The 24,788-nt window shown below is 38.0% G+C and overlaps 1 protein-coding gene across 4 annotated transcripts in view; it reads left to right on the top strand.

Annotated features, from left to right (window-relative positions):
- KLHL32 (kelch-like family member 32) overlaps nt 1-24,788 on the top strand; it is a 226,282-nt gene that overhangs the window by 37,011 nt on the left and 164,483 nt on the right. For all 4 annotated transcript variants that reach the window (XM_011968388.1, XM_011968387.1, XM_011968385.1 and 1 more), the window contains 2 exons: nt 7,460-7,547; nt 16,549-16,729. In XM_011968388.1, the coding sequence (XP_011823778.1) occupies nt 7,525-7,547; nt 16,549-16,729 (204 nt within the window). In that variant the 5' untranslated portion in view covers nt 7,460-7,524. The remainder of the gene's footprint in view (nt 1-7,459; nt 7,548-16,548; nt 16,730-24,788) is intronic.

The raw sequence follows: 24,788 nt of genomic DNA, 5'->3' as shown, positions 1-24,788 counted from the left end.
CAAATGGGATCTCATTAAACTAAAGAGCTTCTGCACAGCAAAAGAAACTACCATCAGAGTGAACAGGCAACCTACAGAATGGGAGAAAATTTTTGCAATCCACTCATCTGACAATGGGCTAATATCCAGAACCTACAAAGAACTCAAACAAATTTACAAGAAAAAAACAAACAGCCCCATCAAAAAATGTTTTCATCTCTTCTTAGAAGGATGTCAGTCATTTTGGATTACAGCCCACCCAGTAACCTTTTAACCTCGATTATCTCTTTAAAGGCCAAATCTCCAACACAGTCACATACTGAGGTATTGGAAGCTTCAACACATGAATTTCGGGGGTACACAATTCAGCCCACATCAGGGCCTCCTTGGGAGATACCAGCATGCGGTGGTTGTAGGTTCTGATCCTTGGCCTTTGGTTTCTGTGGATCAGGAAGGCCTAGGAACATTTGAATCATCTTCAAAACAAGGTCAAGTCTGTTATGGTCCTATTTTTCACTTCTAGTGACAGAGGTATTACCTTACATAGTCAGTGTGCATCTTAGATTGTTGGAAACCTCCTTTGTACTGATTCAAAGTTGCCTTAACTCACCTGTCCTGGTACTAGGTGCCTGAGGCTGTTGGTCTTTGGTCTCTTTAGCACTTCAGGGTATAACCGTGTCCTGGAATAGGTTCCCTTTTTTACTATTAGGTGTGGTTAAGGGTATGGACTCTGGAGTCAGTCTGTTGGATTTGAAGCCTGATTTCACTATTCATTACTTGTGTGTCTTTCAGTAAATTCCTTGACCTCATTATGCCTTATTATCCAGATCCAAACAGAATGGGGATAGTAAATAAGTTAGGGAAAAGTGTCCACTGTGCTGGACACTTACTAAGTGTTTAATTAAGGTCCTATCATCTTCATCATTGTTATAGCCATCACCATTGTTTCCTTTTAACAAGACACTGAGAAAGGTCTGCTCTGCCACTCACATGAATACCTGTGCAGGAGGAGAAGGACTAGCATTTTCCCTGTTCTTACTGAACAATTCTTGTTTACCATACTTTTCCTGGTCGTCTTCCCATAACTTGTCTTTCCCATGTAGAAGCCCAAAACCCCTTTACCTTTGATTATCCTAAGATCGTATGTAAGGCGGAGTTCTAACCACTCCTTTGAATTACTCATCACTGGGGGCTCCCACATGTATGTATGTTGAACATGTTAATAATAATTTGTTTTTCTCTTTAAAAATTATAAGGTATTATTGGAGTATTACACTCAAACATTATTAAACAAATATGTGATAATAGCAAGAATAAACCAGTGTTGGCAAAAAGTGTCAAACTCTGTAAAATATTTTGAAGGGATTTATTCTGAGCCAAATATGAGTGACCAGTGGCCCCTGACACAGCCCTCAGGAGATCCTGAGAACATGTGCCCAAGGTGTTCAGGATACAGCTTGGTTTTATACATTTTAGGGAGACATAAGACATCAGTCAATACATGTAAGATGTACATTGGTTTGGTCTGGAAAGGTGCGACAGCTGGAAGCGGGGGCTTCTGGGTCATAGGTAGATTCAAAGATTTTCTGATTGGCATTTGGTTGAAAGGGTTTAATTATTGTCCAAAGGACTAGAATCAACAGAAAGGAATGTCTGGGTTAAGGTAAGGGGTTTTGGAGACCAAGGTTCTCATTACACAGAAGTAGTCACCAGGTAGAGGCTTCAGAAAGAATACATTGTAAGTCAGTTGTCTCCTGGATCAGGAAAAAAAAGAAGGGCAAGGAAGGGGATTCTCTTCAAACTGTAGATTTTTGTCCACAAGAGTCAGCTTTGGAGGACTGTTTCAAGATATGGCAAAGAAAATGTATTTGGGGTTAAAATATCTTGATTTCTTTCTTTATCTGCCATGTGATGTTATGCCAGCATCAGGTTGGAAAGCAAGCCACATTATATAGGGTTAAATAAAACCCCCTGGATGAGACTTTATGGTTTGTAGGGCATGACTCCCCATACCCCTTTAGATAGTAATTTGGGCAAGAGAAGGAAAAGGTCAGAGTTGAGTTCTTCACCAGTCTCTTATATGTTGGTAGGATTGGTATGCATCCACATAATTAAGGTAGCTTAATTTTTAGTATCTTATGTTTATTGATTATATTAAACTAACTTAGCTTGTCCTTCTTTCTTTGTATGTCATCAAGACCTATAGGACACTTACTTTTTTCCTCCCCGTTTTGTTACTGGCCAGGCTTGTTCTGCAGCAAGCCAATCACTGTGGTGACCTATAGGACACTTACTTTTTTCCTCCCCGTTTTGTTACTGGCCAGGCTTGTTCTCCCTGTATGCAGCAAGCCAATCACTGTGGTGACAGTTTTTGCAAAAAAGAAAAGATTTTATTCACAAGGCTTCAATGTGCAGGGCCAGGGAAATAAATCTCAGATACACCTCTCTGAAAATAGGGCTTGGAGGTATGTGTGTGACAGAAAGTAGGGTGGTCTAAAGTATAGGGAAAGATGATTGGTGAGTCGGAAAGGTGAGGTAATTAGGGCTTCTGCACAAGGGTAATTAAGCTGTATGGTTCTTCATAGGATATATGTGCAGAAAATGGTGGCACTAGCATAATCTGATAATGGAGTTTTTGGCTCTCTGATATCAAGAAGTTCCCTCTTCAGGCAGCTGTTGCAGGCCCAACCTGTGCAACCAACTTGTGAAGGTCTCATCTGGCTTGAACTAGACAAAAGCTGCCCCCTAGTTTCTGAAAAATAACTATAAGCACCGTTACTACTGTGACCCATAGTCAGAGATGTTACCCATAAGGTAGCGAGTGGGAGTTTAGTTATGTATTGTTCAGTCATGTGACTTGCTAGTAGGGGTTTTAAGATCAACTAGAAGTAAGTAATTAAAAGCTAGCCAGCTAGTTTGGAGGGCTTAATCATGTTTCACTTGCTCACTATTACTGTTTAATAATATATTTATTTTGTCTGTGTAAATATATTTTCAAGTTTGACTTAAAAAAAAACCCAAGTGAGACTCTACCAACTTTGAAACATTTTAATAAAAATAAAGACTATAAAGAGGTTAGATCCCATCAATCCTATATACCAGATTATATTTGAAGAGACTTACCAGAAATGGAGGACATTCCACTAATGAACATTTCCTAAGGGTGAGGGTGGTAAATAATTTCAATTATGTGGAAAAATCGCTGTATTTTAAGAAATGTTTGCTGTGTTTCTGGGGGTAAATGCCCAGCTTCCTCTGGAGAGCTTGGAGAGGGGGGTCTGAGTCTTCACCAGCTATAAAGTTGTCTTGAGAACAGTCCTTGAAGGATTGCTGCTATACACATTTTTGGTATTACAAACACTAGTATTTGGCATACGAACTACATTACCAAAAAGTGAAACAAAAGAAAACATTCAGAGATTCCTGTCACTGGATCAAATCACTACATGATTCATATTTGTATTCTATAACAAAAGAAGACACACAATGATGTTTACTATGACCCTGTGATGTGTCAGCCGTTGCACTAGGTACGCTACATACACTATAAGCCCTGTGATAAGGTAGTATTATCTGTATTTTTAGAAAATGAAGAAATTGAGTCTTGGAAAAGGTAAGAAACTAGCCTAGCCTAGTTGCACATCGATATGTACAAACAGCTTCATTTTGTAAAATGTGTGTTTTATTTTTGTTTGCAAGCTGGATTTATTTGGTTGTATTTTTAATCACAAAGACTGAAATTTGTGGTACTAGTCTTTTGGGGGTCATTTCTCACTTTGAGAAGTTACTACAGTAGCTGAACTTTTACACTGTTAAATGAAAACCACGATGCCTGTTGTAGGGGAGGGGGTAAAATCTTCTTTCCTCTATCCATCTTAGATTTTTCAGCAGGGCCTCTATATTTTTAGACCACCAAAGACAGATTAGCAAGAGAAAAACAAACAGAAATTTATTTCCATGTTCATCACAGATACACATGGGAGCACCCAGTGATGACTACTAACCTAAAGGAGTGGTTAGAACTTGGCCTGACATATGATCTTAGAATAATCAAAGGAAAAGGGATTTGGGGCTTCTGGATGGGAAAGACAAGTTACAGAAAGATGACCAGGAAAAGTACTGTAAACAAGAATTTTTCAGTAAGATTTATTGTGCAGATTGAAGTCAGTACCTTCTCCATTGATAAGAGTTAGGAGTCCTCCTCTTCCTGGTCCAGGAAAGGAAGAGACCTTTTACGAAAAGAAATTATGAAAATGTTCTTTATAAATGTAAATTTTCTTTACAAAAGGACAACGGTACCCTGTGTTTAGAGCTATTCCTGCATCTGCTGGTTCTCAGTGGCTTTTAGGTCAAAATGATCCATGTGCTAAGGAGGCATATTTTGGGGTGGCTATTCTGGTACCCTCCATGCCTTGTTTTTTTATAGTAGTTATGCAATAGAGGCAAATCCCTTCCTCCTTCCTGGGTTCATTAAGCTGAACCGAAAGGCTGATGGCTACTTAAAATTTTAACATGTTTTCTTAACTATTTTTATATATTCCTTGTCTTTAAGTGTTTAGTAAAATCAATAAATTGTCTGTTCACCAAAATAATATTTTCATTATTCAGTAGTTGACCACAAAGCTCCTGAGGACATACCCAAGGACAGGGCCTACTTGAAAAAGAGCTCAGAGGAGTCTGTCTAGAGTTTGGTCTAGAAGAGAATCTTTGTCATGCCAATGGCTCAGAAGATTGTAGATGGTCACAGTTGAAAGAGATCTCAAAGGTGATCACTCTTAAGTGACAGAAAAAGAGTCACCTCATTTGCTTCCAGCCCCACATAGGACTCCTTTGGGATTTGTGATAAATGCAGTTCTGTCTCTGAGAGTGTGTGAGAGCCCTAAATGTTGGCTACCTGGAGAGCAACTCTGGCCTTTCTTCATATTGCTCTGCTTCCTAATGCTCCACTCAGCTGGCTCAGCTCTGATCATTTCTGTATTCTGAGGAGGGGAACTGCAGGAGACTGGCCTGGATCTCCCTGGGCTGTGGGAGGGAAACAGCCTTGGGTTAATCTACGTACTAGGCATGGGAAAAAGTGCAAGGAAGTGGGAAAAGGGAGAAGAGGTGTCTGGCTGGAGCTTACAAGTAGCCATGTTGTTCACTCTACTTATGGTGAGGGAAACTTTTTATAAAAACAAATGTATTTGCTAACAAATTTTAATTCAGTATATATATATATATATATATCCAATATATAAATATAGAGAACATAGGGAATAATAAATAGTAAATAATATGTAGTAAAAATAGTAAATAATAAACCTTTTCCAGTGGTGATTAATCCTTAACTCATTTTAACTCACCTTTTGAAAAAAATAATTTCAACTTTTATTTTGGATTTAGCAGGTACATGTGTAGGTTTGTTACATGAGTATATTGCATGATGCTGAGGTTTGGGGTATGGATGATCCCGTCACCCGGGTAATGAGCATACTACTTAACAGGTAGTTTTTTAGCCCATGTCCCCAGCCTCCTTCTATTTGTCCCCAATGTTTGTGGTTCCTATCTTTATGCCTAGGGATACTCAATGTTTAACTCACTTATAAGTGAGAAGAACATGTGGTATTTGTTTTTCTGTTCCTGTGTTAATTCGTTTTGGATAATGGCTTTCAGTTGTATCCATGTTGCTGCAAAGGACAAGATTTTCTTCTTTTTTGTGGCTATAAATACACAGTGTTCCATGGTGTATATATACCACATTTTTTAAATCCAGTCTACCACTGGTGGGCACCTAGTTAATTCACCTTTAAAATGGTGTCCAGTTTCCTAAGCTTTGTAGTATATAGTGGCTTATAATTCAACAATTTCAGAAAACACCTGATTTAGTGAGTTGGTCTCCAAACGATAAATGTCTGTAAAAGAAAATTTCATCTATCTTATTATTTTTAATGATCATGTTTGAAATGAAACATATCAAGTTAGATGTGCCATTTAATTTGAGATTATTTTAACTTTAGGATTTTTGTTCTCCATTCAGTTGTTGGGAGTGTTTAAAAAACATTGGACTTTCAGAAAGATTAAGGTGTTACACCTTCCTGTAGTAATAAATATTCTTTGCAGCTTTAAAGCTCAAGTGTCCATGCCTGTTGGAGTTTGTGTTAGGCGACAAAAGACTGGAGTTTATAACCTAGATTCTGAAAGGACACTGTAGCAACATTAGGTTGCTAAGCAAGTCTCTTGGCTAATTAAACAACGTGCCTTGAATTACTGTGACTGCCTATGCTGCTCAGTCATAATGGGGCAATTAAAAATGACACTCACTTTTAGGTTCGTCAAGACTTAAATTAGAAATAAATGAAAGTAGAGACATACTATTTTTAATAATTAAAGAAAAGAAGAAACAAAAATATAGTTGTATGAAAAATATTCAAAGCAACCCAGCAACCTAATGTTCAATAAAATGGAATAGTTAACCAACGATGGTATGCTATGTGAAGTATTATGCGGTCATACCAATTGAGGGTTTGTATACAATATAACAAATACTGTATTTCGGTCAGATTGTAAATCGTAGCTCTCTCTTTTATACAAATCAGCAGAAATAGGCACAGCTTAACATATTCCTTTCATAAGCATTTTCATCCTGTTATTGCTTTTCAAAATAAAATTGAGACAGAAGGAAGCCTATTTATCTTATCCAGATTCTAATTAATTTAGCCACTTGGGTGCATTAGAAAATGGGAGCTAGAACCTCTACTGAGGGTTGTAAAGTGTAGTCATGGACCAGGACCAAGACTATTCAAATAATTTATTTTTCTAGTCAGAGTTACTCCAATGATGAAAAGCAAAGACGGGGAATGGAGGCAGGGACTAAATGAGTAAGCGTGCTTCAATAGCCAAGGAGCAGTTTCAAGCCTGACAACTGCATCCTGTTATATATTTCAATTACGCAATATCGAAGCCTCTATAAGAATCCATTTTTCATTTCCTACTAATTTTTATCTTCTCTATGTTATTTTTTCCACCTACTTTTCAGAAATCTGCTTCTTGAATAGAAAATTGTATTTCTATAGACACTTAGCCATGAGGTACTTGATTTTAATTTAATTCCACTAATCATATTTGGAAGGAAAATGAAATCTCTATAAATGACAAGTCAACTAGTATTTGTGGTTTAGATTTGTGGTTTATCAAATCTTAGTTTTTTCCTTTGGCCATCCCATCTGGTGTTTTAATTTTTACTTTAACACTTAATTACTATTGTTGATTCTCAAACATATTTTACTTCCTAGTCCTTGAAGCTTCAATAAAGTGAAAAAACTTTAATATCCAGAACAATTACTTGTTTGTTAAAGGAGCATTGTGTCAGAATGTTTTATGTGGACAGTAAAACTCTCCAAGCTGCCTCCCTGGAATTCAAAAGCTTTAGCATCAGGAAGACCCAAAGTGTGCTTTTCTGCGTTTAGCTCAATGCACCCTTTTCTCTTGTCTTTTTATTCAGCTGGAATGCTTGCTGATTCCTCTGCACACTTCTAAGGCTGAGAACCTGAGGAACCCAGCTGGAAAATGCCGTCTGAACGCTGCCTCAGGTATGTCCTGCAGGATGTGTCTTTGCATGCTGTAGTGAGCCCTGAAATAGGTGCATTGCACGTTGCAGGATCAAGCACAGAGCAGGGACTTAATGCATATTTAAAGGAATCAACAAACTAGTCAGAGCTTTTGTGAATTTACTATGGTAGCACAAGGACTAACTGCTGTGACCTAGTTATTTGTCAAACCTAAACATGTTTCCTGATTCTTTGAATCATACTGCTTTTTAATATTTTTTTCTTATTTAGGATGCTTCCTTCAGACAAAGGTATGCTGCTATAAAGGTATATGACATAAAAAAGAATAAAAAAATTATACATATGTGTGTGTGTGTGTGTGTGTATATATATATATATATATAGAGAGAGAGAGAGAGAGAGAGCCTCCTTTAAGGCAATCACTTTGGGGAGTACAATGCTTATTCTCGAAATGCTCACAACATTTCCTTTTAATAATTCATTTATTTAATAGATATTAATTAAGCCAAGTACTCTGTTTGGTGCTGAGGACACAGCTATGAATAAAACAGATAAGGTTCCTTCCCTCTTAAAACTTATATTCTATGGGGGAAACAGTCATTAAACAAATAAGCACAGCAGTAACGATGCAAAAATAATTGTGAAAGTGCTCTGAAGGAAAAGTACAGGATAGATAGAGCAAGAAACTGCCTTCCTGAGACAGGCTGTATACCTGAGATTTGAAGGGGGGCATACCATGAGGCAGGAAGGAGCTTGGCACATTCCAGAAACTGAGGGTCAGCCAATGAGAAAATGCATGGCATTCATTTGAATAGTCTCACTGGAGGTAAATCTGCATCATCCTCTGAGGGAACAGTCAAAATACCTTCAGAGCGAATAATAAGAAAGATGATAAACCTGGGGAATACATTTTTCTTAAGAATTGGGTGTTTGTTAAGTAATGAGACCAGTTTCTTTCCGTGACTCTGAAGCTATTAGAGGTGATTTGTTCCAGAAATGTGTTGAGAACTGGTGACATTGCTGTAACAGGTGTAACGCCTCTGCACTCCCCATGTGAGTCTTCTGCTCTCAATCAGTGATTCTCAATGGTGGATGATTTCACCACCAGGGTACTTTGTGCAATATCTGACAATGTTTTTGGATGTCACTGGGACTGTGGATACAGTTGGCATCTACTGGGTAGAGGCCAGGAATCATTTTAAACATCTTGCAATGCATAGGGCAACCCCCTACAGCAAAAAAACATCTAGCCCAAAATGTCAGTAATACTGAGGCTGAGAAACCCTGCTCTAGACCTGGCATCCAACCAATACAGCACATGGAGACCATGGTGTCTGTCTGCCACCACCTCAGCCAAGCTATTTATTCCTGGCTACCAGGATCAGTGTGCATACTTAAAATAAGTTTTTACTTTTAAGTCTGCCATCCCATTCTTATTAATCAACTCCCATTCCACGGTCATCTGTCTTCCACAGTGCAATCATCTCTATAATGTTGTCTCCTTTTCTGCTTCAACCCAGAGCCCTCCCTTCCCCACCTCTCACACTCTCTCACTGTGCCATGTGGAAGTGTCACAGCACAACCACACCTTCTGCTGCATCATCTCCTTGTCCTGAAAAGCTCTGTTCGTCTCAGACTTCACTGAGATCCATCCTCCTCTGAGGACCGTTTCCCTTGTAGTCCTCTCAAAGTAGTGGCATTGTTATTTCCTCACATCTCATGTATGTCAAGGACAGGTAGAGAGATTGTCATCATCCCAGGGCATGATTTTGCTTCTAGACCGTTACTCCACAAATTGATTGATTGAGAAAGCACAGCCACAAAAACAACATCTCTTCTGAAGATGGTGCTCTCTCTCTCTCTCAGGCTCTCCTCTTCCTAACTGTGGTCGGGGTCATTGTCTTTTATTCACTGAGTACTTCGGCACCTGGCTTGCAGTCTTCCTCCTCATCACGAACCCCTTACTGTACCCCCAGGGCCCTCAGTGTCAGCATGGAGGATGTGTCTGCTTCATGGTCCTTGGACCTTCAATCTGCTTATCTCCAAAGACCTTCTCCCTGCACTCAGCTGCCCAGTTTCATGGCCACACCTCAGACCTTGTCATCCTCAGTAATTACTCTGTTTCTGAAATCACACTATCCGTCATTTTACTCTCACCGCAGCCTCCTCTCCTTCTAGCTTGCTGATTTACCCCTGTTATGGTTGTACTCTGACCTCACTGTAATGTCTCATTTATTGGCCCTGTTACTTTCTACCAACCCATCCAGTCTTTCCTTTCTTCATTTTCCTTCTTAAGCAGTTTAGATTCTATCACTGTTGCTAAACCCTTAAGTTCTCTCATTTCCTTTATTTTTGATGCATTTGCTTGAGAAAACCCCAATCCGGATGAACTGAGCTATTCATATTTCCATGCCTATATTGTCTAGTGGAGACTAGTTCCACAAAAATCTTTAGATTCAACAAGCCAAAAAGTGCCCAGAGTTTTAGTATGTGTTTCTGGTCCACTGACTCCCTGCCACTCAAGAGGCAATCCTTTCCCACAACTAAGCCCAAACCTGCCTCTGTGCTTCAAATCGATCTTTCGTATATTCTCAGCAACCTTTGACTGTTGCTTGTTTCTCAGCCACGTTCTTGAGATACAGCTGTGTTGTCACCTTCCCTATGCAGATGAGTTGCAGATTTACATTTCTAGCAAAGACTCCTTTCTGAGCTCCAGATCCATGAATCAAGCTACATATTTGACATCTGTGCTTGGATGTCCTAAAGACAACTCAAACTTAACGTGTCCCAAACCAAATTCATCATCATTCTTTTCTACAATTCTGATCCTCTTTCATTTGTTTCCTATTCTGGAAATATCAAGTTGTATAAGCCAGAAATGTAGGTGTCTTCTGGAAATCTTCCTCCCACTCACCTCCGTATATAATCTAACACCAAGACCTGTAGATTTTCCCTCTAAATAACTTTTAATCCCATTCACGAATGCTCCTTGGGCTCCAAGGTCCAACTCCATCACTCACCTGAACCATAGTCACAGTCCAGGTTTGCTGTAGTCTGGCGCAGTCTCCCCTACTGCTCTTGGTACTACAGCTTGAGTGACCTTTTCTGTGACTTCCCATTGCCCTTAGGATACTCTGGCCCAGAATTCCTGCACAAGTGGGCTCAGGCTTCTGCTGCTCGGGGCTTACCTGCACCACGTTCTTCTTTATCCCTAGCTGTTAACTTTCTGTAGACACTCTGTAAGGGCCATGCTCCCTCCTGCCACAGGATCATAGCATTTGCTGTTCTCCTGCCTGGAAAACCTTCCTTTTTACCAGATTAACTTGTTCTCATCCTTCAGCCAGCAGCTCAAGTATTATTTCTTTAGGGAGGCTAGATTATTTGATTAATGTGTAATTGCCCCACTGTACTGAAAGTTCCATGAGGACTGCTAAGGACTGCTACCACATATGGTTTGCTCACCATTTTATTCCTGGTACCCAGCACAGCACCTGGCGCAGGCTTAATAAATATTTGTTGGGTAAATGAATGATGGAAGGAAGGAAACAAAATTATTCATTTATAATTATGTTCCTTTCTACAGAGTTTTCATTATTTAATAATTGTCTAAGCATATTGTATCTTCTTTGCTTATTATTATGACCATTGTTATTAATTGACCAAGTTCATTTTAGAGTGTTTATAAATTATAAAGTGTTCTATAGAAATAACATTATTTTATTACAGGGTCCTTTAATAGCCTACCACCTTAAATAGAATTTTAAAAATATTAATGTCTTTAATTTTCATGAAAATATTTTGACTACATAAAGTGATTTAAGACACTTACTTGATAGTTCACCAATAGACTGAATTGAGATAATTATGCATAATTATTACTGTCAGACTTTTTGTCCAGTCTTTTTCTTTCTTGTATAAAGTAGCCTACTTAAGAAATGAGAATCTTTATGCCACTTGGTTGTTTTTAATATGTAAGTATGTAACACCTTATTGGTAGTGTTACTTAAAAACAACTACATATTTTTTGTATATACAGGGTGTAGGTAAACACTGACATAGAAATTGACTTGGATTTTAAAATTTGAAATGCAGATGTTTAAAACCATATAGCTGTTTTTGGAATTTACAACTTTAAAACAGACTGAACTTCATCAAAATTCTTTCCATGAACATCAAACCCTATAGGATTTCTGTGACCAAAAATGTTAACTCTATGACCTTGAGGTAGCTGAGGTAGCAATTTGCTCTAAAGCAGTGATTCAGTATGAGTAGGGAATATGATATAATGAACATCATTCTCTGCATTTGATTTATTAGTTTTTGTGATCAATTCCAGAATGAAAGTTAAAGGCTTAAAGTTATGAATAATCGTCTTTCCTGAGACCTCGTTTATTTATTTCCCCATTTCTGGATACTGACATACGACTGATCAAATGGTTGCTCCCTGGCGTTACTAAAAAGCAGTCTTCTGCTCAGAGAGTCTGGGGCTTTCCACTATTGCATGAGGGCCTACGTGGGGCCCTGTGAAATACAGGAACAGCAGTTTGCACAGGCAGTCTGATAGGGGTTGCCTAAAGCCCTTATAGTGTTCAGGTGGAAAAAAATAGAGGGACATATATCCCTGGGAACTCATAGAGTATCCAACAGAACCATAATGAGAAGCATATCTATAATTTTAAAATTCAGGTAGCCATATTAAAAAAAGGTAAAATTATTATTTTTTGTTGTTGTTGAGACAGAGTTTCACTCTTGTTGCCCAGGCTGGAGTGCAGTGGCACGCTCTCGGCTCACTGCAACCTCTGCCTCCTGGGTTCAAGTAATTCTTCTGCCTTAGCCTCCTGAGTAACTGAGATACGGCATGTGCCACCACACCCGGCTAATTTTTATATTTTTAGTAGAGACGAGGTTTCACCATGTTGGCCAGTCTGGTCTTGAACTCCTGACCTCAGATGATCTGCCCGCTTGGGCCTCCCAAAATGCTGGTATTACCAGTGTGAGTCATCATGCCTGGCCCTAAAAAAGGTAAAATTAATTTTAAAAATACATTTTATGTAACCCAACATACCCTAAATATTATAATTTAAACATGTAATCAGTACAGAAATATTGAGCTATTTTGCTTTCTTTTGTTCATATTGTCTTTGACATCCATTGTGCATTTTACATGTATGGTACATCTCAATTTGGACTGGCCATATTTCAAGTACTCAGTGACCATGTGTGGTTAGTGTCCACTGTATAGATGTATCCCTATAATAGACTATTACTATTGTATTGATACAATACAATACAATACAATACAATACAATACAATACAATACAATACAATACAATACAATATTACTATAGTATCAATATAGCACATACTCTTTTGTATTGATGCAGTTCTAGGGCATCTCTGAGAGAAAGGGGTTGTATTGGGGAAGCCAGGGCACTCTCTGCACTCACTGATGAATTCTGAGGTAGCAGCATTGCTTCTGTGGGAGACCTTTTCCAGTTTTAGGATGACATTCAAATCTGTGTTTCCTTGAGAAATATGGCTCTTGCTTTCAGTGTTTTTTCCAGCAATTTAGAAGTTTTAGGATATACTTTTCCTTCCTTTTTCTTTATTTCTCAGAAAAATTGAGGGACATTGCTCTAAGTTGAGAGGCTTAGTTTGCTAATTTGATATATGTTCTAGATGCTGAGGGAGCTGTTTGCAAGCACGTGTCAGCTCCCCATTTTAATTTAGACATAGTGCATTACAGTCTTTGATTTATCTCCTCCCTGGTTTATGGCTATTGACTTGGTGAAGTGGGCCTGCTCCCTTCCAGCTATGTTCTGTGGCCACGTGTGCCTTAACATTTAGAGGGTTGAAATGTTTTACAAATTTACATCCAAGAGTTGAGTGGGAAGTTACTTTCAGAATACAATAATGATTTGTTGATTAAGAGGCTTTTATTTCTTGCCAAATGTTAGAGTATTTGTTTCTGCTTTTAAGGATCCCTAACATATTGGTTCCAAAATATTTGGGATCTTGTGCCAACTGTTGTCTTAAATATTTAGCTTGTTGTTTTCTTGAAGCTTGATTCAAGCCCAGATGAATGGTCCTGTGAAATTGTGCAGCATCACTATTGTTTCAAAGCCGAGTCTTTTATTCTTTGCCAAATTTCAGTTTATAGCTGCTCTTTTTCTGGTAAGATTTATTCACTCTCAATAGACATATATAATGCAAGTACCAATTCAATCTTAATAATAAGGACAGGAATTGTGGCACTATATTTGGAAAATGAGTAAGGAAACATTTTAAGGCAATTATCTTAATATATTCTTCTGTTCCACTACAAATGAAATTTTGAAATACATTTATTTAACATTTAAGGTAATATAAAAATGGAGAAAATAAGTTATGAACGTTTCAAATATATTTTCTAAGGTTATAATAATTAGAATCTATTTTCTATGGTTATAATAATTAGAATCTATTTTCTATCCCAAAACTTTCAGTCACAGTATGAAGATACATGTTTTTGAAGCAAAATTTCAAATATTTCTTACTGCTTTGTCATGTTGTTCATGTATATTATTCTAAAAGGCTGACTTTGAGATTCATTATACATAATATAAATATAAAGTTAATAGGGACTTTCATGATTTTTCCCCTTAAGCATAGATTTTTCAGCTCTTTTACAGATTATGTGTGTGTGTGTGTGTGTGTATATATATATTTTAGACAGAGTCTCGCTCTGTTGCCCAGGCTGGAGTGCAGTGGCATGATCTCAGCTCACTGCAACCTCCACTTACTGGGTTCAAGCAATTCTCCTGCTTCAGCTTCTCGAGTAGCTGGGATTAAGGTACACGCCATCACACCTGGCTAATTTGTGTATTGATGCAATACAATACAACAGAGTATTACTATAGTATTAATTAAACCCCAATATGGGATTTCACCATATTGACCAGGCTGGTCTCAAACTCCTGACCTCAAGTGATCCACCTGCCTCAGCCTCCCAAAGTGCTGGGATTACAGGCATGTGCCACCACGCCTGGCCTCTTTTTTTTTTTTTTTTCCTTTTTTCTTTAAGTAGGAGGAGGAATTACATTATTATATTCTTGGTGATATGTTCTCAAGATACCTGATCTTGGACTTTCAGTTTTTCTATCTATAAAATAGAGATAATAATAGTACCTGCCTCATGGTGGTGGTGTGCGGATTACATGAACTAGTCATTGTAAATCACTAAGAATAGTTCATGGGACATGGTGAGCACTATGTGTTTCTCAAATCTATTAAAAAGTCATCCTTTTAGGAAAGATTTTTCAAAGACTATCTTAAAGCTTTACTTGGCTGATACAATGTTTCTATTACTATTCCATTTCTTGATTTGAGATGCTAATTAATTGAGTGATGCTAATTAATCTCCATTCTAGACTTTGCATAGAAATTTGCAAAAAATTATTTATGCTTCTGAAGGAGGTTTTTAATTACTGATTTTAAAGTCTGCCTATGGCTTGAGCTACTAGATGAATATTCAATAACAGTAACCATTTCAAAACTCACTGCTACATTTCAACTGAAAATAATCCTCCCACCTTCCCACAGGAACTTCCTATATCATCACCGTCTGTCAAGTTTTTTTCTTTCCATATTTCTGACATTTCTGATGCTTCCCAGTCAAAACTGTCCAATAAAGCTTAATGACTGCCTTCTGGCATTTCACAGGAAGTATTTGGTTAATTTTAAGATGGTGATTTGTACCTAACTGTAATTTACCAGCCAACTGGCACCGCAGGCTGAGCAGAGCCCTGCCAAATAAACCCACCATGCAGACTAGGCTGGTGGCAACTCTGGCTCTCCTGAGAAACTCTTTCACACTCAGAGGAAGGGGTTGGATACAGGAATTACCAACATGGGAGAGGCAATGCTCAATCATCCCAACGGTATTTTTACTCAGCTTTGAGATGAACCTGCTGGCCAGAAACAGGACTTGATGGCCCTTGTTTTCACTCTGGGAGTAACCTATTCCTGGCAGATCACCCATCTTAGTCCAATACCGGTTCTGAGATTTCAGAGCACTGTGTAGATTCCCATTGGCATAAGCTGAAAATGTCCATAGCTGTCTATAAAGTGAAAGTTTGCATTTTGTGTTTATGGCATTACTTCTGTATTATTGTAGAATGATCTAGAGCTTCACCTAGGACTTTTGAAAGGGCATAAGGATAAATGTCTTAGGTTTGTGTAGAGAGTGAATAGGTAAGTCTCACAATGGGTAAAATTAGCAATCTCACAAAGTAGAAACAAAAAGAAAATTATATAGTCATTCATAAATCTAGTAGAATGATCACACATAGAAACTAAAGGCTGATAATAGATAAATTTTACTTTCAGCTTTAAATTTGTTATCATTTACAACGCATTCCTTTTGATGCTCTTATGGTGCACAATTTCCCAAGTTTAATAGTATGCTTCTTTGGTTTAATTGCTTTTTACATGGAATGGTCACTTGCAGCCCTTTTTGTCCTGACTAACATTTGCTCAGTTTTCTTGTATGTGTTAACAGTCTTGTGTCCTGTGGGAGACATGGTAAGGTACAAAGGTGGGGAAGGAATCAGGGAATTAGAGAGAGGGGACAGAGTGAGAAGGGTCACACACACACATGTACACGTGCCCAGATACACATCCAGAGGAAGTTTTGCACTCAGAGATGTTCACACACTGAAGGGACAGGGCCCAGAAACAGAGACTTGCAGGTCCAGAGACCTGGGTCAGTATGCAGCCACAGATGAACACACACAAACACAAATGCAGAAAGAGAGGCACCAGTAAAAAAGAGAAAGACCCTGCAGGGAGGGGAGCAGAGAGAATAAGAAAAAGGGAGAACAAGAGAATGGTGGAGAGAAAGAAAATGAGGGAACAGATGGTCACACTCATAGAGTGCACTGGAACCCGTGTTGCCTTAGTCAATGTTCAAGGAATGAGAGAGCAGCCAGCCCACAGGGCTGGTAAAAGGAAAAACGTTGACTTGATTGTTCTCCTTTGTAGTATTCAAGAAATGCTGACAGGCCAGAGGCTGTGCCACTCCGAATCTCACAATGACAGTGTCCTGGCAGCATTGAATCAGCAGAGGAGTGATGGCATCCTCTGCGACATCACCCTGATTGCTGAGGAACAGAAATTCCATGCTCACAAGGCCGTCCTGGCAGCATGCAGCGACTATTTCCGGGTAAGTCACCATAGTTTGTTTGTTTCTCTTAAAATATTGATAAAGAGAGGATGACAGTGCTTCCCAAACTGTCACTAAACGAGGAGCCAATTATGTGGTACCCCCAGAGCTGAATGGTGGGGGCTTTTGTTCTTTCCTGGGTAGAATGTGTCCTGGGGCCCCATTGGGTCCTCTCTGGGCAGGGCACCTGGATGTGCCTCCAACGTAGAACAGACCTCCCTTCGCATCTGAGCCAAGGAGTGCTTGGCACTTTACCACAATGAGACAATGTGGCACTGTAGTGCTCCTGTGGGGGTGCAGATTGGGGTGAGAGGTTGCTTCTGGATTCAGGATCAAAGACCAAGCTATAAGACAATTTGTTAAAATTTAAAAATCTTTAAGTATATGTAGTGTTTCTGATTTATATATATATACCCACACACATATATACACACATATATGTATATATACACACATATATGTATATATACGTATATATACCTCTGTGTGTGTGTGTGTGTGTGTGTGTTTTTTTTTTTTTTTTTTTTTTTTGAGACAGAGTCTCGTTCTTTCATCCAGGCTGGAGTGCCAATGGTGTGATCTCGGCTCACTGCAACCTCCACCTCCTGGGTTCAAGTGATTCTCATGCCTTAGCCTCCTGAGTAGCTGGGATTACAGGGACACGCCACCACACTTGGCTAATTTTTGTATTTTTAGTAGAGACGGGGTCTCACCAAGTTGGCCAAGTTGGTCTTGAACGCCTGACCTCAAGTAATCCACCTGCCTCGGCCTCCCAAAGTGCTGGGATTATAGGCACACACCACCGCGCCTGGCCTAATGCTTTCTAATTATTTGCTCCAAGGACAGAGATTCATTTAGCCTAATGGACCTTCATGGTCAGTACATGTGGCTAATGAAAACACATCTTGTTTACCAGAGCTTTGGGGTTGATTTCCAACAGCAAATTATATGTGGTAATAAGATTGCTGTTTTTCTTGAAGATGAAAATACACAGTATGGTGAAGCTGATTAAATGCCACTTATTTAGCACTTCTTGTGATTCACATGGTGAGCAAAGGATTTTATATGCATATCTCATTTAATCCTCACAACAACCCATTGTGCACATATATATACATACTATTAAAATCACCATTTTGCATATATGGAAACAATAACAAAGACTAAGTAATTTGCACTAACTCAGAGGATAAGGGTCACACAGTTCCTAAATGGCAGATCTGGAATTGAAATCCATGTCTGACTCTTAACGAGTGTGATAGTCTGCTGCTTATATGGACATAAAGTAGCAAACCTGGACAATTATTAGCCAGAATGTTTTGAAATATTAATTTCTAAATATACATTATTTCAATGCCTATTTAATTTTCTTTTCAATGCTATTTCAGTTAACTAGTGACTAATACTTTTGAAACATAACAGTATGAATCTCCATATAAATGGGAATATAAATTAATTTAATTGTGTTGTATTGTTTTTTTAATTTTCCCCAGTAAAGTCTCTAAATGTTACAGACACCAACTTAGGCCCATGGGCAATTTGTTGATTGGTTTGAATATTTCTAATAATAATGTTGCTTTTGTTAGTTAAGACACAATATCAACTGCACTTAATTGCCAACTAGCAGTTGCAGAGAATTTTCAAAGATGCCAAATCATAAAAGACAGCCTTTTTAAAAAAGCGTATTAAATGTGATGAAACTGAGTAATGTAGAAGATGAAGAGGTAATTACTTGAAATGGCTGTTTCTGAAATAAAAAGTAGGATTTAATTCTAAACTACAAAGATGATACAGAATATCTGTAAAGTGGCCTTTTAGTTCCATTAATATAATTATACATTTCACACACCCTCACTCACATTGTCAGGTATTCTTCTTTCAGAAGAGTCATATTACTCAGAGGGGCTTTTGAATCAGCAAAACACTTTAGATTGTATGTATATTATGTAATAGGAATTTTGTCTTTTTATGGACTGTAATATAGCCTTCTTGGTGGTAACTTCTCTCTACTTAGGTTTCAGCATTTCAGTATCGATTTTTTTTTTTGAACTTTTATTTTAGGTTCAGGGGTACCTGTGCAGGTTTGTTATATAGGTAGATTATGTTTCATGAGGGTTTGGTGTACAGATTATTTCATCACCCAGGTAATAAGCATAGTACTCAATAAGTAGTTTTCCAGTTTTCTCCCTTCTCCCAACCTCTACCATTAAGTAGGCCCTAGTGTCTGTTGTTCCCTTTTTTGCATCCATGTATTCTCAATGTTTAGCTCTCACTTATAAGTGAGAATATGTGGTATTTGGTTTTCTGTTCCCATGTTAGTTGGCTTATAATAATGGCTTCCAGCTCCATCCATGTTGCTGCAAAGGACATGATCTCATTCTTTTTTATGACTGTGTAGTATTCCATGATATATACATACCACATTTTCTTTATCCTGTCTACCACTGATGGTCATTTAGGTTGATTCCATGTCTTTGCTATTGTGACTAGTGCTACAGTGAACATACACATGCAGGTGTCTTTATAGTAGAATGATTTGTAATACTTTAGGTCTATACCAAGTAATGGGATTGCTGGGTTAAATGGTAATATTGTTTTAAGCTCTTTGAGAAATTGCCAAACTGCTTTCCACAATGACTGAACTAATTTGCATTGCCACCAGCAGTGTATCAGCATTCCCTTTTCTCTGCAACCTCTCCATCATCAGTTATTTTTTTACTTTTTAATCATCGTCATTCTGACTGGTATGTGATAGTATCTCATTGTGGTTTTGAGTTGCATTTCTCTAATGATTAGTAATGTTGAGCACTTTTTTATATGCTCGTTGGCTGCATGTATGTCTTTTTTTGAAATGTGTCTGTTCATGTCTTTTGCCCACATTTTTATGGGGTTGTTTGTTTTTTGCTTGTTGATTTGTTTAAGTTCTTTATAGATTCTGGATAGTAGACCTTTGTCAGATGCATAGTTTGCAAAATATTTTTCCCATTCTGTGAGGTGTCTTCGGTGATAGTTTCTGTTGCTGTCCATAAGCTCTTTAGTTTAATTAGGTCCCATTTGTCAATTTTTGGTTTTGTTGGAATTGCTTTTGGTGTCTTTGTCATGACATATTTGTCAGAGCCTATGTTCAGAATGCTATTTCCTAGATTATCTTCCAGGGTTTTTATCATTTTAGGTTTTACATTTAAGTCTTTAATCCATCTTGAGTTGATTTTTGTACATGGTGAAAGAAAAGGGTCTAGTTTCAATGTTTGACATATGGCTGGCCAGTTATTTCAGCATCATTTATTGAATATGGTCTTTTCCCATTGCTTGTTTTTGTTGGCTTTGTCAAAGATCAGATGGTTGTAGGTGTGCAGCTTTATGTCTGGGCACTCTATTCTGTTCCATTTGTCTATGCGCCTGTTTTTGTACCAGTATCATGCTGTTTTGGTTATTGTAGTCTTGTAGTATAGTTTGAACTTGGTTAATGTGACTTCAAACTATATTACAAACTATACTACAGCTTTGTTCTTTTTGCTTAGGATTGCTTTGGCTATTTCGGCTCTTTTATGATTCCATATGAATTTTAGAATAGGTTTTTCTAATTTTGTGAAAAACATCATTGGTAGTTTGATAGGAATAACATTGAATATGTACATTGCTTTGGGCAGTATGGCCATTTTCACAATATTGATTCTTCCTATCCATGAGCATGAAATATTTTTCCACTTGTTGGTGTCATCACTAATTTCAATGAGAAGTGTTTTGTAATTCTCTTTGTAGAGCTCTTTTACCTCCCCAGTTGGCTGTATTCCTAGGTATTTTATTCTTTTTGTGACTATTGTGAATGAAATTGCAATCTTGATTTGGCTATCAATTTGGATGTTGTTGGTGTATAGAAATGCTACTGATATTCATACATTGATTTTTGTATCCTGAAACTTTGCTGAGGTTGTTTATCAGATTTAGGAGATATGGGGCAGAGACTATGTGGAGTGTTCTAAGTATAGAATCCGTCATCTGCAAACAGGGATAGTTTGATTCCTCTCCTCCTATTTGGATGCCTTTTATTTCTTTCTGTTTCCTGATGACTCTGGCTAGGACTTCCAGTACTATGTTGAATAGGAGTGCTGAGGGTAGACATCCTTGTCATGTTCTAGTTCTCAAAGGGAATGCTTCCAGCTTTTACCTATTCAGTATGATGTTGGTGTGGGTTTGTCATAGATGGCTCTTATTAGTTTGAGGTATAGTGCCTAGTTTGTTGAGGGCTTTTAACATGAAGGGATGTTGATTTTTATCAAAAGCCTTTTCTAAATCTATTGAGATGATCATGTGGTTTTTGTTTTTAGTTCTCTTTATGTGATGAATCGCATTTATTGATTTGTGTGTAGTGAACTAACCTTACATTTCAAGTATAAAGCCTACTTGATTGTGGTGGATTAGCTTTTTGATGTGCTTCTGGATTTGGTTTGCTAGTATTTTGTTGTGGATTTTTGCATCTATGTTCATCAAGGATATTGGCCTGAATTTCCTTCTTTTGTTGTGTCTCTGCCAGGTTTTGGTATCAAGATGATACTTGCCCCATAGAAAGACATAGAGAGGAGTTTTTCTTCCTTAGTTTGTAAAAGTAGTTTTAGTAGAAATTGTACCAGCTCTTTTTTATATATCTGGTAGAAGTCAGCTGTGAATCCATTCGGTCCTGGGCATTTTCAGGTTAATAAGTATATTAGTCTGTTCTCATGCTGCTAATAAAGACATACCTGGGACTGGGTAATTTATAAAGGAAAGAGATTTAATTGACTCACAGTTCTGCAGGGCTGGGGAGGCCTCAAGAAACTTACAATCATGGCAGAAGGGGAAGCAAACATGTCATTCTTCACGTGGTGGCAGCAAGAAGTGCAGAGCAAAGTGGCAGGGGGAGGGGCGGGGGAAAGCCCCTCATAAAACCATTGGATCTCATGAGAACTCACTCACTATCACAGGAACAGCATGGAGGTAACTGCCCCCATGATTCAATTATCTCCCACCAGGTCCCTCCCAGGACACATGGTGATTATGAAATCTGTAGTTCAAAATGAGATTTGGGTGGGGATAAAGTCAAACCGTATCAGTAGGCTTTTTCTTACTATTCAATTTTAGAACTTCTTATTGGTCTGTACAGGGATTCAATTTTTTTCCTGGTTCGATCTTGGGAGGTTGTATGTTTCCATAAATTCTGTAAATGAATTTATCCATTTCTTCTAAAGTATAGCTTGTGCGCATAGAGGTTTGCAGTTGTCTTTGAGGTTTTTTTTTTTTTTTTTTTTTGTATTTCTGTGAAGTTGGAAGTAATATCCCCTTTTTCATTTCTGATTGCATTTATTTGGATTTTCTGTCTTTCTTTTATTAGTCTAGTTTGCTGTCGATTTATCTTATTCATTCTTTTGAAGTACCAACTCCAAGTTTCATTGATTTTTTGCATGGTTTTTGGAATCTCAGTTTCCTTCAGTTCAGCACTGATTTTCGTTATTTCTGGTCTTTTGTTAGCTTTGTGATTGGTTTGCTCTTGTTTCTCTAATTTTTCTAGGTATGATGTTAGATTGTTAACATGACGTCTTTCTAACTTTTTGATATGGGCATTTAGTACTGTAAACCTCTCTTAACACTGCTTTAGCTTTGTCTCAGAGATGCTCATGTGTTGTATCTTTGTTCTCATTATTTTAAAATAATTTTTTGACTTCTACCTTAATTTTATTGTTTACCCCAAAGTTATTCAGTCCATGTGATTCTGTCATTTTGAGTGATTTTCTTAGTATTGATTTCTATTTTTATTGCACTTTGGTCTGAGAGTATGATCGGTATGATATCAGTTTTTTTTTTTTTTTTAAATTTGCTGAAGATTGTTTTATGGCTAATTGAGTCATCAATTTTAGAGTATGTGCCATGTGCATATGATAAAAATGTATATTCTGTTGTTTTTGGATGAGGTGTTCTGTAGATATCTATTAGGTCCATTTAGTCAAGTGTTGAGTTCAGGTCCTGAATATCTTGGTTAGTTCTCTGCCTCAGTGATCTATCTACTAGTATCTAATATTATCAGTGAGGTGTTTAAGTCTCCCAGTATTATTATGTGGTTATTTAAGTCTCTTTATAGGTCTCTAAGAATTCTCTTTATTAATCTGGGTGCTCCTGTGTTGGGTGAATATATGTTTAGGATAGTTATGTCTTTTTGTTGAACTGAACCCTTTACCATTAGGTAATGCCTTTCTTTGTCTTATTTTGTTGTCATTGCCTCAAAGTCTGTTTTGTCTGAAATTAGAAGAGCAACCCTGCTTTTTTCCATTTTGTGTTTGCTTGGTAGATTTTTCTTTATCCCTTTACATTGAACCTTTGGGGGTCATTGCATGTGAGATGGGTCTCTTGAAGACAGCTTTACCATTGGGTCTTTCCTTTATCAAACTTGCCACTCTCTGCCTTTTAATTGGGGCATTTAGTTCATTTGCATTGAAGGTTAATATTGACATGTGTGGATTTTCCTGTCATTGTGTTGTTAGCTGGTTATTATGCAGACTTGATTGTGTGGTTGCTTTATTGTGTCAGTGGCCTATATACATAAGTGTTTTTGTGGTAGCTGCTAATGATGTTTCATTTCCATATTTAACACTCCCTTAAGTGCCTATGTTAAGCCAGGTCTGTTGGTAATGAATTCCCTTAGCATTTGCTTGTCTGAAAAGGATTTTATTTCTCCTTCACTTATGAAGCTGAGTTTGGCTGGATATGAAATTCTTGCATGGAATTTTTTTCTTTAAGAATGCTGAATATAGGCCCCCAATCTCTTCGGACTTGTAGGGTTTCTTTTGAAAGGCATACTGTTAGTTTGATGGGTTTCTCTTTGTATGTGATTTGCCCTTTATCTTTGGCTGCCTTTAATATTTCTTCTTTGATGTGAGCCTTGGAGAATCTGATAACTGTGCATCTTGGGAATGGTCATCTTGTATAGTATCTTGCAGAAGTTCTCTACATCTCCTGAATTTGAATATTGGCCTCTCTAGTGAAACTTGGGACATTTTTCTGGGTAATATCCTCAAATATGTTTTCCAAGTTGCTTTTTTTCCCCCCTCTCTTTCAGGGATACCAATTTGTCTTAGATGTGGCCTCTTTACATAATCCAATATTTCTTGGAGGATTTACTCATTTTTTTTAAACTTTTGGCTGACTGAATTACTTCAGAAAGCAGCCTTCAAGCTCTGAGATTCTCTCTTTAGTTCATCTATTCTGCTGTTAAAATGTGCGATTGTTATCATGAAATTCTTGTACTGTTTGTTAGCTCTATCAGATCAGTTTGGTTCTTTCTTATAATGGTTGTTTCATCTTTCAGCGCTCGTATAATTTTATTGTAATCCTTGGATTCCTTGGATTGGGTTTCAACTTTCTCCTGAATCGCAATGATCTTTATTCTTATCCATATTCTGAATTCTCTGTCTGTCACTTCAGTCATTTCAGCCTGGTTAAGAAACCTTGCTGGGGAACTAGTGCAGTTTTTGGAGAAAAAAGACACTCCGGCTTTTTAAGTTGCCAGAGTTTTTGTACTAGTTCTTATCTCTGTGTGCTGATGTTCCTTTAACAGTTGTAATTTGAGCACATTCAGTTAGCTTCTTTTCTGGATGTTTTCAAAGGGCTGAGGCTTTGTGCAGGATCTTTATTTGCAGCTGATTTCTTGTCCTTGTTTTTATGCGGAGTGGGGGGTATATTAGCAAAGTATTTTTGGTGTTGAGTTTGGGCTGTGATCCAGTAAATGGTGCTTAAGCATAATGGTAGGTTCTTGGTCAACCACGTGGCTCCTCTGTATTTCTTCTTTTATTTTTATTTTTATTTTTATTTTTGAGACGGAGTCTCGCGCTGTCACCCAGGCTGGAGTTCAGTGGCCGGATCTCAGCTCACTGCAAGCTCCGCCTCCCGGGTTTGCGCCATTCTCCTGCCTCAGCCTCCCCAGTAGCTGGGACTACAGGCGTCCGCCACCTTGCCTGGCTATTTTTTTGTATTTTTTAGTAGAGACGGAGTTTCACTGTGTTAACCAGGATGGTCTCGATCTCCTGACCTC

Source organism: Mandrillus leucophaeus, unplaced genomic scaffold (assembly GCF_000951045.1).
Source record: "Mandrillus leucophaeus isolate KB7577 unplaced genomic scaffold, Mleu.le_1.0 Scaffold841, whole genome shotgun sequence".
NCBI classification, from domain to species: Eukaryota; Metazoa; Chordata; class Mammalia; order Primates; family Cercopithecidae; genus Mandrillus; species Mandrillus leucophaeus.
The sequence above is the reverse complement of the archived record's forward strand: the minus strand, read 5'-3'. Positions and strand labels throughout refer to the sequence as shown.